Source organism: Chenopodium quinoa, unplaced genomic scaffold (assembly GCF_001683475.1).
Source record: "Chenopodium quinoa cultivar QQ74 unplaced genomic scaffold, ASM168347v1, whole genome shotgun sequence".
Taxonomy (NCBI): Eukaryota; Viridiplantae; Streptophyta; class Magnoliopsida; order Caryophyllales; family Amaranthaceae; genus Chenopodium; species Chenopodium quinoa.
The window spans coordinates 1727301-1741983 of record NW_018744092.1 but is presented as its reverse complement, the minus strand read 5'-3'; the positions used below and the strand labels follow the sequence as shown (position 1 = coordinate 1741983).

The window sequence follows — 14683 nt, the reverse complement described above, 5'->3', positions numbered from 1 at the left end:
TACAAAATATGAAATTCGGGTCAAATTCAGATTGTTCGGTTTTGGTTCGGGTTGGGTTCGGGTTTCTCTCAGTAAAGATCGGGTTATCGTGTCGGATCAGGGATTGCCAGCCCTAGGTTTTCAGGCTTGACTATTAATCGATTGGGTCGGGTTTGGGTTTAAGTTGGTCAATCTAAGGTGAAACGCAATAATAACAGAGTACCTAAGAGCATTCTAGTCATTAATCATTTTGGATGGTTATTAGGAGAGAGATTGTAAAAAAAATAATAAAAATGTAAAGAGGGAAATTAGAGGAGAAAAAAACCAATAACCTGGTTGAGATGATAATCGATTCTCAAGTGTTGGTTATTGAATCAAATATAGTGTCAACTTGCATTGGATTCTATTCTTCATTTATTGTCTTGTGATATGGCAAATGAAAGCTTTCACACAATGCATTGATCAATGACCAAGATGCATTCAAAAATTATAACAGTTGTAATTTTTCCAACGGCCATAATTTTATTATTATGATACGAATGTGATTATATCATTTCAAAAGTAATTATATGATCCAAACACTGATTATATAAATGTATCATTCAAAAAGTGAATTTATCATTAAAAAAAGTATCAAATAATAATTGTATCATTCAAATGATAATTATATCATCTGACTAACTTGTTTAAAATACGACTATATCATTCAAAATATGACTCATAACAAGAATATTATATTATCTAAAAAAAGTGATTATATCATCCATAATGTGATTATTTTATATGAGAATATCAAATATTGGGTCTACAATAATTTATTAATAATTTATTGTAAATCGGGTTTATACAACACTTGCTAGAAGAAGAAATATAAAAAAAAAATCAGTAAAAATAATTTCAGTTCAATAATATTAATTTCAGTTTAGTAAAATAATTTAAATTCAGAAAAAAAAATAATAAAATAAAAAATAAAAATCCGGGCCACCTAAAAACTAGTTATCTTTAAGCCGGTCGCCGAGAGGGAAGGGATAAAATTGAGCGCAAAATGTGGAGGAAATCAAGCCAAATGCAGCAAAAATGATAGTAAATTCAAACCTCATCTCCTCCAATTTCCTACGCTTTGGCCCTGTTTCTCTTCATCCCAAACCTTTTAACCCAAACACCTTATTATTAACAAAACCTCCAATTTTGGTCAAGTTAAACTACTGCAAGAGGATACCCATTAATCAATATCAAAAGTTAAAAAATACCCAAATTTGTTTAAGTTCAAAATTCAAAGACCCAATTGTGGAAGATAATGATTCCAGTGAAAGTGATGTTGGAGGTGATGAAGATGGTGGTAATGGTGGAGATTGGACTACCTCAATTTTGCTCTTCTTGTTCTACGCTGGACTCATGTACTATGTTTTCAATCTTTCTCCTAACCAAACCCCGGTATGAATTTTATCTTTGTTGATTATCCTTTATTCATTTTGTGAATGTTCGAGTTACTAATAGTGATCAAAATAAAATAACTTTAGTCACTTTCGCAACCAAACCCAATATGATTTTCATCTTTGTTGATTATCCTTTATTCATTTTATAAAAGTTCGAGTTACTTACCATTCATGTGATCAAAATAACATAACATTGAACGTATGTTATCTTTGTTTTTAGTCACTTTCCCAACCACACACCAGTATGATTTTATCTTTGTTAATTACATGTAGTGTCTGGTTAATTAGTTAATTGGTTAAATTCTGAACTTAAGTAATTATAGGACTTATGTACTATTATGTTTTTGGATTGCATTTGACATTGATTTTGAAGTATATGGAAAATTTCAATACGACTATTCGAGTAATTTTCGTGTGAGATGGTTGTATCTACAGTGTTAGACCATAAAAGTGACATAAGGTAGTCGTTTGAATATTTTATTTTCCAAATTAGACTGAATGGGGAAAAATTAGACTAATTTGTGCAAGTGTCTGTATTCATGTTGTAGGGTGAGTATTTGACACGGGTACTTAAGGTGAAAATAGGACTATAGTCTGTAACATAGAATTGCACAAGATTATTGATGACTTCTATTTGATTGCAGTCTAGGGACATGTACTTCTTGAAGAAGCTCTCTAACTTGATCGGAGATGATGGATTCGAGATGAATAGGATACTTGTGTCGCTTTGGTACATTATGGGTTTATGGCCAATTGTTTACAGCATGCTACTGATTCCCTCTGGTAGAAGGTGAATTTATGTACTACAAAATTGGCATGTTCTCTATAGCATCTTAAGCTCCATTGAATAAGAAAACTCTTTTACACCTGAAATGTAGTGTTTCTTATTCTGCAGCTCGAAAAGCAACATTCCTGTGTGGCCATTCGCCACACTTTCATTTTTTGGAGGAGTTTATGCTCTCATTCCATATTTCATTCTATGGAGACCTCCACCACCTCCAGTTAAAGAAGGCGAACTAAGTAGCTGGCCGCTGAACTTCTTGGAATCAAAGCTGACAGCTGGGGTAAGAATTGATTTGATTTACATTGGTAAAGAAAATGATACTTCATATTGACTCACATCTTGTTGCTTTTTGCTGGGTTGGAGACTTGGAGATGACATGGTTTGTTGAATTGAACTAGTAAGGTGGTCAGAGAATAGTTGCAGCCTGTTATGAGTAAAGCTTAAGGGGAAATTCAAATATTGTTTTATAAATATGAATCAAAATCTATGAACAGTGGTTCAAGAATATATCTGATTTTCTTAGTCGAAAATTGCCATAATTATTTGCAGAGCCCTTCACTATACTGTCATACACTTTGCTTGGGATAGTACAAACATTCAAGTTTCATCCCCATCCTAAGAACTTGTCAAGGAAAATCTTATGTTTGCATAGCTGTTAAATGTCTTCGCTTTTGTATTGATTTGTATGTATGCTTTTGCAAAAATAATTAACCTTCCTGGTTGTCAGTTCTTGGGTGCTGTAGGACTAGGCCTTATAGTATATGCAGGCTTGGCAATAGATGAGTGGAAGGAGTTCTATCAGTATTTCAGAGAAAGCAAGTTGGTAAGCTACGATCTTGATTGTGCCTTAAATTTATTCTTGCTTACCTATGTCTTGTTTATTTGAGATGCATCGTATCTCTTATAAAATAATCTTTTCCTTTGTTAGCTAATTGACTCAATAGATCTAAAATCTTGGTTTGATAGTTAATGGTTTTGTAATCCCTTGGATCTTTTAATAAAAGTGTTTTCTATAATCTATACCCATTGTTCATCAAAATTCATGATATAATCTTTTAATAAACATCCTTCATCAACAAATTCATGATTTGGATTATAAAAGAAGGTATTTCCAAATGAACAGCGACCATCTACTTTAAGAAGATATTTCTCCCCGGAAGAAGAGAGGGGGGGGGGTGGTTCACCCAAACAGAGGTTATCTAATACTACGTAGTATAACAATTTTCTCGAAAGTTTTAGCATAAGTAAATTTTCCATAGAAACATCTCTATCAAGCGCCTGTGGACAAAAGCATATTAGGCTGCAAAAGGCCTTATCTTTTCAGTAAGTTACCATAATTTAAATTATTTGAATCTATAGTTCTGATTATGATTGTCTTAGAGTCTCTCTAATCAAGATTTCTTTTATCCTAACTCCAATTTCATCATATCATAGAAAATGCGCTCAGTTAGCAATTTTTTCCCACTCGCCTCAGGTCCATGCAACCTCCCTTGATTTCACTCTTCTATCAGCATTTGCACCTTTCTGGGTTTACAATGATATGACAGCACGAAAATGGTAAGATCCTAAGACTTTTTTTCTTTCTATAATGAGATCCTAACTCTCGTTAGTGTAACATCAGAAAATTACTAGAACCTATGGTTGAATTCCTCATGGTTAGATTTATGTGCTCAATGTTCTGTTGTTTCCATTTTACAGCTATGACAAGACAGCTTGGCTTCTTCCTTTATCGATAATCCCTTTCTTGGGTCCTGCTTTATACCTGTTGTTGCGGCCACCACTAACAACAATGCCTGTCTCACTTGAAAGTACACTGAAGTCTGATTGATGATTTGCATCATTATGCTGACACAACTGCCATTGGAGTTTCTCATATGACACCAAATGTTCTAAGAAGGTTAAGCAGGTGAAGATGGTTGCTTTCACATTGCCCAACAAATAAGGAAGCAGATATTTGTGGCCAAATCTAGCAGTTGGCGTGTTCCTCTACTTAACATGCAGATGGATATCATTTTAGACCAAACTAAACTTGCTAACATGCAAGTTAGTGGTTTTCAACCTGCTTTACTTTTAGGAAAGAAAATTTTCATTAGGGAAATATTCGAGGTTTTTTTATATTGGATAATTTCTGTTTCGCACCCTGAACCTATAAATAATCATACCTTCTGTTTTGCAGCAATAAAAATTCAGTTTGATTCATTGACTTCATTACTAGTTATGAAATACTTTCGTTATATAGAGATTATTAGTGACTGTACTTGTAGGCCGTATGAACCTGCTTATGCGATTTCATTTGCAATAAAAATTTGTTGAGTTTTACTATTGCCTCAATAAGAGTTATAAGATAGGAAAGTTTTTCATTAACTTTAAACATATTGCCACGTTATGTAGAAACTTTGTTGGTAGACATGTTTTTCTATTAGTAGTGCAGAGGATCGAGCTTCTTTGGTTGACAAAAGATAACAAAGAGATAAGTTTTCTTAGGAAGTGGAAGATGGTGTTGTTTGATTGGAACTTCCTCAAAAAGTTCCATTCAATACTCATCACCGTTACAACTAAAAATTACGGCCTAGGCACCTACCAAACAGGGCAAGGGTTCTTTAGCATTTTGATCTAAAAAATGTCACTGGAAACAGAATTTGGCTTAAATCCTTTCTCTTTTGATCTTGTCCAATCCTGTCTTTGACTTTACCTGAAATCTGCCTCTGAAAGCTTTCATTGTATATGTTAACACATCCAATATTAGTAGTAAAACAAAGATTTCAGAAATGGAGCAAATTATGAAATCTAATTCAGCTGACATCGAAAAATAGCTTAAAATTTCAGTATTCATCAACAATATCTCATCTCATTCTATCCACAAAATAAAAAGTAAAAGGTCTTTTGGCTCAACTAGACATGCTTTTGAACCTTACAATGAAAAAATTGTAAGGCCCTGTAAACAATTCAGTCTTTTACCAGCACAAAACCTTAAGCATAGAGCCACAGATTACAAGTCAGGCCAAGCAGGAGTAACCTGGCCCGAAAGTGTGAACTTTGTATCGAGTAAAATAAATTACCCATTTCCATCATGCGTATAATTTTTCAAGGTCATCCTTGAACTTGGTTTTAAGTTGCTCCCTCTTCAACTTAAGGGCGGCTGTTACTAATCCTGAATCGGGAGTCCATGGATCAGGTAATAACTTAATTTTTGCAGGAATTTCAAACTTATCCAGCTTTGCATCCTTTCCAACCTGTAAACAGAAATGAAAAAAAAAGTTTTTATCATTCCTCCTACAATGAACACAATAAGGTAAGAGCATAGAAATTAAGAAACAATGTTAAATGTAAAATGCAATTATAAAGAACAAAGAAAAAGTGAAAGACTAAAGAGGTTATAGAGTGTGTTAGAAACAACACAAGAATATTGTTTGAACGGAGAAAGAAGACAAACACTGATTAAATATTTAAATAGGCCTCTATGGTTCTATACTTCTATTACATATTATCTACCTGCTGTATAACCTTTTTTCCTTTCATATAATCATATTAGGTACGAAGATGATACGGGTATCCCAAGGATACGTCTCCAATAGGGAACGGTCAATGAATTTGGATATGATCTTTTTTATTTTTATTTATTTATTTATTATTATTTTTTTTTTTACATATGCTTAATTAACTTTTAAAATTACACAATATGGAGTAAGTTTGGTAAACTACCCAAAGAAGCTTTACTAGCTTCAATGACACAAACATTACAAATAAACCTACATAACATCGTCCTTGCAAGAAACAGTCGGTTTGAAAACCCATGTAATAGCCTTCGAACATGCTTCAGGAGATACCCAACAATACCATTGTTATCTTTGTATCCCATATACCGTTGATCTTGGAGAATGGAAAGAAGAGCATAGAACACACAGCTTTTGGTTAACAATAACACGAGCTCAAAAGGACACCAATAGCCCTTAACATTACGAAACAGGGATAGGACAACCCAGGCTTGACAACTCACTAAGAGTCACTTGAACGAGTGACTCGGTGACCTTAATTTGGATATGATCAACGCTTGATCAGTGGACGTTACGGGAACGATTTTGGCAAATATCACTACCCATTCTATTTCAACAAAAGAAAGGGAAATAATTCGTTCTTTTTTTACTCTTTTTCTTTCACCTTCATTCTTTTTTTTTCAATTTTCATATAGATGTTGTAAATCGTTTAGATGCCGCCTTTCATAAAATTTAATTTTGCTTATTAATTGCTCCCTCCGTATGTTATTATTTGCTCCATTTCTCCATGCGCGGAGTTTTAGGAGGAATGGTTGAAAGTAATAAAATATGATGGAAGTGGGGTTGGTTGGAGAATAAAAAAATGTAAAATAACAAAAGTGGGTAACTGAGTATAAGTGGGGAGGAGAGAGAATATGAAAGATATTAAAATATGATATGAGGGGACCACTAGTTGGGAGGAAAATACTAAAATGTTGTTAAAAGTTTCCAAAAAAGGAAATGGAGCGAGTAATAAAATACGGCTACAAAAGGAAAGTGGAACAAGTAATAAAATATGGAGGGAGTAGTTAACTAACTGTGACCCGACTATTAATCACTTAAATTTTGAATTCCTTCTTTGTTTTTTAATTATTTTATATATTTTTAAAAACTACGCAGTTTAAATATTTCCAATGTTTTCTTCACATTAGGGGACAGGGTGGCAAGGACTTGACTTGGTAAGCTAGATTGTTTATTAGAGCCAAGCCCTGCTACAGAGCTCCACCTAGAATAAGTTTTAAGTATAATAGTAACTAGGAATAGCCAGGCAGGCTATTTTGCGGCGTGAGTTTTATGTACCAAGAATTTAAATTGTGATATTTCCTACTCATTCTCTTCAACTAAATGTTCAGCTCATTCCCATAAATAAACATGCTTTCTGCCAGCAAGGTACACATTTATCTGGGTAAAAGTACGCTATTGGCAACAACTAACCTTTGACAGAGATGCTTGGACTTCCTTGATTGCTTCAGGATGGTCACAAAGCTCAGAAATACTTTTGTACTGGATGCCAGATTCTTGAGCCCACTTCTCCAATTCTGAATGTGAAGGAACAACAAGTGCTACGCAATGATTATGAAATGGATCTGCATGTACCATAATATTTTCCACATAATTGCTTGACATAAGGGCTGCCTCGGCCTGTAACAGTGAACAAACGTCAAATATTAATCAACATGCTAAATCAAAGCTTCACCCATTAAATAGTGTTAGAGGACCATCTCAACCAAAATGGTTGAGGCCCAAGAATATGTTTTTATACTCTATCACTTCCCCTCACATTTTGAGAGCCCTTTGGGCTTGAAATATGGATGCAGCATGGGCCTTCCGCATACCCTGCGCGAAATATTCCACTTGAAGGTGGGGGTGGATGAGATTTGAACCCATGATTTTTGTGTCACGCTAACTCCGATACCATGTTAGAGGACCAACTCAACCAAGAGCTTTGAGTTGGTCTTCTAACATGGTATCAAGAGCTAGCGTGACACAAAGGTCACGGGTTCGAATCTTATCCACCCCTGCTTTCAAAGTGGAATATTAAAATGCTGGGTATGGTGGGGCCCATGCTATATCCACACTTCAAGCCTAATGGGCTCTCATGTGAGGGGGCATGATAGAGTATATAAACCGATCCTGGGCTTCAACCATAAGCTTAAGCTTTTGGTTGAGTTGGTCCTCTAACAAATAGGACAAGGAAGCCAAGTTAGCCAACATAATACAGTAATGGCATCCATGGGATGCATATTCATCATTCCAAATAAGACAGGACAAGAATGAAACTCAGTGAAAGCAGCAAAGCTATATCTTATAAACTTGTTTATTCAATCATTAGTCAACCACTGCTAGTTTGCTACATTCATTCATTCATTGAAGGCTGAAAATCCATGCAATGAATCAAATACATGATTTCTAACAAAGGAATAAAGCAAAGACATAATTGCTGACATTTTCTGAAATTGAATGTTCCTAGATGTCTCTTTCTAGAGGGACCAAGAGGCTCATTGTCTTTAGCCTTTGGAATATAATGAACTAAACTAAAATAGCCCACTAAAGTAAATGCACATCTTATTCATTCTGAAGTACCAAACCACATTGTATCTCAGATTAACTGCTACTGGTAATAACCTCTCAAGGGTAAGGCCGCATATGTTAAACCTCCTTACCCTGCTCTGTCCAGGAACAGGGTTAGCATTAATGTTGATGCTGATCTCGTTGCTGGGTGAAAATAAATCTAAAGATAAAGACAAGAAGTTCAAAAGACATTGTGCCATGGACCTACTTTTCCAAGGGAGATATATTCTCCATGTTGAAGCTTTACAATATCTTTCTTTCTATCGATGATTTCAAGGCATCCATCCGGGTGAAATCGACCAATGTCACCCGTGTAAAACCAACGCGTCCCTCTTTCATCAACCTGGAAATTTGTGACAACAAGACAATTAAAGTTCTGGACAATTATCAGCAGAAGCAAGTAAAAATTTAAATCGATAATACCTTGTAGACTTCTCTAGTTTTATCTTCATTCTTAAAGTAACCAACTGTCACACTCTGCCCACCAATCACAATCTCCCCTCTGGGCATTGGTTTGTCTGATGTTGTATATCCACCTTCTTCCCAAGAAACAAGCTACAAAATCAAATGGAAGATTGTCAGGGACAAATAATCCTAAAACAGTGTAGTTAAATAAGTTCTATTTCAATAAGTTCAAGATTAACCGCTGTCACTAAATAATCTTTTATTTTTTTAAAGCTTAAAAACCTTAAATTGTACTATCTGCATACCGTAAACAAATTAAATTTTACATTTGGCACAGACACTAAGGAGAGTAAGAAAGAGGAGAAGAAAAAAAGAGTAAAAGGTTCTTGGAGTAGAAAGAAAATGGAATTTGACCTATATGGAAAGTAGGTTGATGAGCAATATAAATGGGAGGCAACAATAGACATATACAGCAATGCTCACTAATAAAGCATTATTTGAAATGAAGGTTGCATAAGCAAACATACATGTATGATAACAAAACACTAATGGGGCTTTTCGTGAATAGCAACACAAGTTTTGGAATTGAAGAGTGAAAAGGGTAGTAGGACTAAGTGGTTGGAAATCAATTAAATTATTCTCTACCTTTCTTGTTCAGTTGGAAATGAGATAATAAGAGAAAGAATATTAGTTCACTCAAATAACCTACAATAATACTCTACTTCACTTTTGACTGACAGCAATAAGATTTTAAAAAAAGAAAACAAATTCTCAAGGTCTTATATTGCTTCTTCTGCGTAATACAACCATGAGAATAAGGAGAAAGGAGAAACCACTCTCAATCACCTTCTTGTTCCCCTTCTCACCAAACAAGGGATATCAATCCCCCTAAAACTTGGGAAACATCCAAGTACAACACTTACATATCACATGTCTCATGACTGTGCAAGAGTAGAACAATAGATGTGAGAGATTAAAAGATGTCAGAAGAGATACATTAACACATCTTCTGATCTAGATAGATAGCATACCTTAATGTAGCAACATGGAAGAGGAGGACCAACACGTCCAACAGTAGTGTCATCCCACTCAGAGAAAGCTGCACCAGCACAAGTCTCTGTCAAACCATATCCTTGTCCAATAGGCGCCCTGAGCATCATGAATGTAGCTAGCTAGTCAGGTTAAGAAATCTAAACATGGCATAAGAGACTGTCAATGTCAAAACATGTTCATGTAATTTCTTCATCATAAAACTAAACTAAAGTACTGAGCCAGTCAATAAGTTTACACAAGCCTATTCCACAAGCATCTACAGCCTACAGGGCGTATCGGCAACAAGAAAAATTATAGCTAAAGGCTTTATTTCCGCATACAGGAAGGTTAGAGGTGAATCAAAATTCAAATTTTTACTGTATGTGAATTTGTTTTTTTTACCTTTTTTTCTTTACCTCAATCATCCTAACTTCATTAAGCCTTACAGGATTACCTTATGTGGTTATAGATATGCATTAAGACTAATACCTTACAGTTTTATTTCCCCTTTCCACCCCCCACCGCACCCCCCCCCCCCTCTCAAGGGCCCCAACACCCACCCACCCTCTCCTTTTTACTTTTGAATTTTGATTTTCAGATTATCCTTATAAGTGGATGCCAAAACTGCTAATGGAAGTAGGGTTTCATTTGTGGCAATCACCATTAGGCCTGTAATTCTAAAAATAATAAATGTTGAAATAAATAGCAAAACAAAAATACTAATCTCCTCCCATTCAGATTCTGGTATCTGTGGAAGTTCTTTTACGTAGTTATAGGTCAGCTACAATAACACTCCTAGATGGTGTATTGAACTATGTTTGGTTGCAGCAGTTGAACAGAAGTCAAAAAAATGAATATTATCAAACACGGATCAAACCCACACGGAAACTTTACCCCATGCAGATGTTGATAAAACGTTGCGACTCTCCAGATAAAGGGGCTCCACCGCAAAGCATAAAACGAATGCGCCCACCAAGAACTGACTGTATTTTACGGAAAACTATAACATCCCATAGCAATTTCTCTAGTCCCCGAGCACCAAACCAACCTCCTTCTACAGCAGTTAGACGGCGTTTATAAGCAATATTGAATAGAGTTTTAACAAAACCACCCTTCTCTTCAACCTGACACAAACAAAAATTTTATTAGAAAAAATTAAATATCAATAACAATAAGCTGTAGATTTACAAAATTGATGTGTAAACCTTTTTAAGAACCCCATCACGGACACGGTCTATGATAGCTGGAACTGCTGCCATGAGAGTGGGCTGTAGTACGGACACATCTCCCTTGGTTCCCTTCTTTATTTTGTTTGAGGTATCAGTCAAAGTCAATGTTGTGCCATAACCAATTGCAGCACCTGAAGCCAACATTATCGTCTAGACAAACAAAGTTAATTACAAGTTCTAAATTAAAGAACATTAGAAGACAAGAATAGAGTCTAACATATCAATACCTCAGCTTCCAATTCCAAAACATGAGCTAGAGGTAAATACGCCAAATATACATCATCTCTTCCAAGACCAGGAACCACAGTCATGACAGCTGCAGCAGTTGCTACTATATTTCCATGAGTCATCATAACTCCCTAAAAAGAGATGTATTGATTAAGTAATATTAAATAATTACTTTAACAGTTTAACATATTGCAAACATTGAAAGTTCGATTGATATGTCATCCAACATGAATCATAAGTCAGCATAACTTCCTAACAGAGAATTGTATTGAATATTTGATTAAGTAACAACAAAAATTATTTTACCACACTGCAACTTTAAAAAATAAAATTGAGTCATGGAAGTCATCTAACAAGAGTATCTAAGTTTCTTATCTAGAGGAAGCAAAATACAGTGTCATTCTAAAAACCCGCCTCTGGATAGACAGTGATAAATACAAGAGTTTTGCTAAGTTTCTTGATGATAAACCAAGTGGGTTGTTCAAATAAATAATTTTTTTTCAATATAAAGACTGTAGTACAAACAAATTCTAAAGGTGTCCCGTTGGAGGGCCTCTAAACTAAAGTTAGATGTGCTTCATGGATGCAAAGACACAATCTACACATAACTCAACAATAACTAACATACAAGTGCAACTGTGTGATAACCGACAAGTTTCTTAGATGCTAAAACTAAAGAATTACAAACCTTAGGCAATCCTGTGCTGCCACTTGTATACATAACAACTGCAATATCCTCCTTCTTAGGTAGTCTTGGTTCCAAAGGATGATTCTTCCCAAGTTTCTCAACTTCATGAAAAGATGATACGTTCAAGTCATCCATATCATCATAAATGCCAGTATCACTCAAAGCATTATCTTCCTCAAAGTAAATAATATTTTTAACTGTTTCCAACTTTGAAAGTATTGAAGCTGCCTTCTTAAATTGTTTCGAGTCACATATCAAGGTTGATACTTGAGTCTGTAAATTGCATCAGGAAGAGGAGTTAATACAATCAGCTTCATATAGCATTCCAAAGACTCTGACTACATAAAGATAATTTATCAAAGATGCTTTGGGTGTCCAATTACCAATTACAATACAGCACAATGAACATACATCATCAAGCTAAGTTGTCAGCTATTATTCAGGCCTATCCTAAAGGCAAAAAATATAAACTTTAAATCTTCTCGGAGAATAATACTCCACCTCATTAAGGGAGTGGATTAGAGCGTCCTCGCCTAATGAAGCATACATAGTGACCACGGTAAGATTCTGTCGCAAGCATCCCTGAAATAAAAACAACAATATGTTAACATTGTCAGTAAACTCAAAAGGCAATAGATTTATTCAATTAGCTTTATCGAAAAGTGATCGAATGGCCAACCTGCAAAGCAATAAACCACTCAGCTCGTGTTTCAGAGAAAATAGCCACACGGGTATCGAGATCATGACCTAGCTTAACAAGTCCTGATGCAAAATTACAAGCACGCTCAAAAACCTGCCCATATGTTTCCCATTGGTAGTCACCTAAATGCACCTTCTCAAACTTCCTTCCATCACTAGATTGAATCACTTCCTTATCAATTAGTTTTCTTGTTCCAAGAAAATGATGGTTTTCATTTTTCTTACATGCTTGCTCAAATAGAGCTGCAACAGTTGAGGCCCCATCCCAAGGAACCTCTACTAGCTCCTTAAATTTAGCATTACGCATAGCCAAACCGGCGTCACCACCAACTTGCACAGGAACTCCTCTTTGCTTCACCTTCCTCCTTCCCATCCATAAGATTGAAAGCAATAGAGGTAGTATCACAGCGATTGCTACAGTCCCTACAACGCTGTAAGGGCATTGTCTTTTTAAGAACTCTACATACTCACAATTCACATACTTTTCCAGCAGCTGTGAGCCCAAAGAACTTCCATTCGTAGTGTTTGTGTCTTCCATTTGCCTAAATTAGCTTAGACCTACAGAGCATATCCCTATAAAAAGTAAGATAGAGTTAATCAATGCAAGTAATCAACTGTTTCAAAATAGAAGCAATAACGTTTTTGCATCATAAATCATAAACACAAACCCAATTACTCAGAAAAAATAAACAATAGATCAATTAAGGAGCAAAATCCAAATATCAAAACAAAGACATGTTGTTACATATAACAACAAAGACAAACAAAATCGATGAAACTACGCAAATCGAACAAGTAAAACATCAAACTGTCAACATCTGCACAGGTGAACCAAGCGGACGAATTTGAAATAAGGACAAACATCAAATTGCAGGTGTATGCTATTAAAGCTAAGGAATTCAGAATCAAAGTGCTTTCAGTTTACAAGGTAACATAAAAATCAATCATACTTGAAAATAACATAATTCAAAACATCATCAATCATATTGTAAAAAAAAAGTGAACATCCACTAGCTAAGTTGGTAAAGTTTCGGAATGTGTGATCAAATCTCGTCTATATCACCGCCGACATTGAAGCCGTTGATTGTTATCCACCAACAAAATACTACCAAAAAAACTGCCAACTAAAATCATAGATTCTAAATAGGTAAAATTCAGCATAATAATCAATGGTCGAAGAATCATTCAACAACAAAGATAAAATTAAAAATACCCAAAATTCAGACAAGGATGATGATAATATAATACCGTCTCGTAAAATTCCACAAATTAAGGTAAACCCTAAGAAATTAATTACAAAAATTAGAAGAAATAAAGATTAAGAGGTGAAGAACTGCAGTAATTTAGATGATGAAGAAACGTATGATTGTTGAGCTAAAGGAGACAAAGAAAGAATAAAAAAGAGGAAAGGGTACCTCGAAATGAGGAAAGTTAAGCATGAAATTCTGGAGAGAATGGGATCGTTTAGTTTAAGCTCGAAAAGACGGGGGATCACAGCTCACAGGAGACAGGACATAAGAGCATGTACAAAGTACGGAGTAGCAGAGAGAATGCTGGAGTTAGAGGTGTCCACCGTGCGAGTCGTGCGAGCTGGGTTAGGGTTAGGTGGGTCGCGGGTTGGGGTTTCATGACACACGGCACGACACACGTAGGGTAGGGTGGGCCGTGTCGTGGGTTGGGTCGGAGAAGTTGGACACACCAGGGTTAGGTTCGTGGGTTAGACGAGTCGTGGGTGGGTCGAGCTGGGTTTGTGGGTTAGACGGGTCATGGGTGGGTCGAGCTGGGTTCGTGGGTTAGACGGGTCGTGGGTGGGTCGAGCTGGGTTTGTGGGTTAGACGGGTCAAGGTGGGTTAGTGGGTTAGGGTGGGTCGAAGGGTGGGTTAGTGGGTTAGGGTCGGGTGGGTTTGTGGGTTAGGTGGGTTAGGGTCGGGTAGGTTCGTGGGTTAGGGTCGGGTGGGTTCCTGGGTTAGGGTTGGGTGGGTTCGTGGGTTAGGGTCGGGTGGGTTATGTGGTGTTTTAATTTTTACAAAATTAACAATTTGATGACTTGCTCAGTTGCTCTTATTTAAGATGCCTACGTATCTTTATATTATAAAATA

General features: G+C 35.9%; 2 protein-coding genes across 5 annotated transcripts; one reads left to right on the top strand and one right to left on the bottom strand.

Moving 5' to 3' along the window:
• Window positions 1-774: 774 nt before the first annotated feature.
• LOC110691795 lies at window positions 775-4398 on the top strand. The gene is made up of 6 exons (XM_021868750.1): window positions 775-1413; window positions 2060-2205; window positions 2311-2479; window positions 2927-3022; window positions 3674-3756; window positions 3898-4398. Exons 1-6 carry the CDS (start codon window positions 1057-1059, stop codon window positions 4025-4027), a joined length of 981 nt encoding a protein of 326 aa, XP_021724442.1. The 5' UTR covers window positions 775-1056; the 3' UTR covers window positions 4028-4398.
• Window positions 4399-4959: 561 nt separating this feature from the next.
• LOC110691794 (long chain acyl-CoA synthetase 8-like) lies at window positions 4960-14136 on the bottom strand. Of its 4 annotated transcripts, none has more exons than XM_021868746.1 (12): window positions 14000-14136; window positions 12565-13157; window positions 12387-12467; window positions 11886-12158; window positions 11197-11328; window positions 10946-11119; window positions 10635-10864; window positions 9740-9857; window positions 8727-8858; window positions 8512-8646; window positions 7167-7373; window positions 4960-5432 (listed from the first exon to the last, which is right to left on the bottom strand). In XM_021868746.1, the coding sequence occupies exons 2-12, from the start codon at window positions 13120-13122 to the stop codon at window positions 5268-5270; spliced, it is 2205 nt and encodes a 734-aa protein (XP_021724438.1). In that variant the 5' UTR covers window positions 13123-13157; window positions 14000-14136; the 3' UTR covers window positions 4960-5267. The 4 variants fall into 4 exon arrangements, with proteins under 4 accessions (XP_021724438.1, XP_021724441.1, XP_021724440.1 ...); XM_021868749.1 differs by having other exon boundaries at window positions 12565-13142; window positions 14000-14131; XM_021868748.1 differs by lacking the exon at window positions 14000-14136 and adding an exon at window positions 13833-13969.
• Between the last annotated feature and the right edge of the window lie 547 nt (window positions 14137-14683).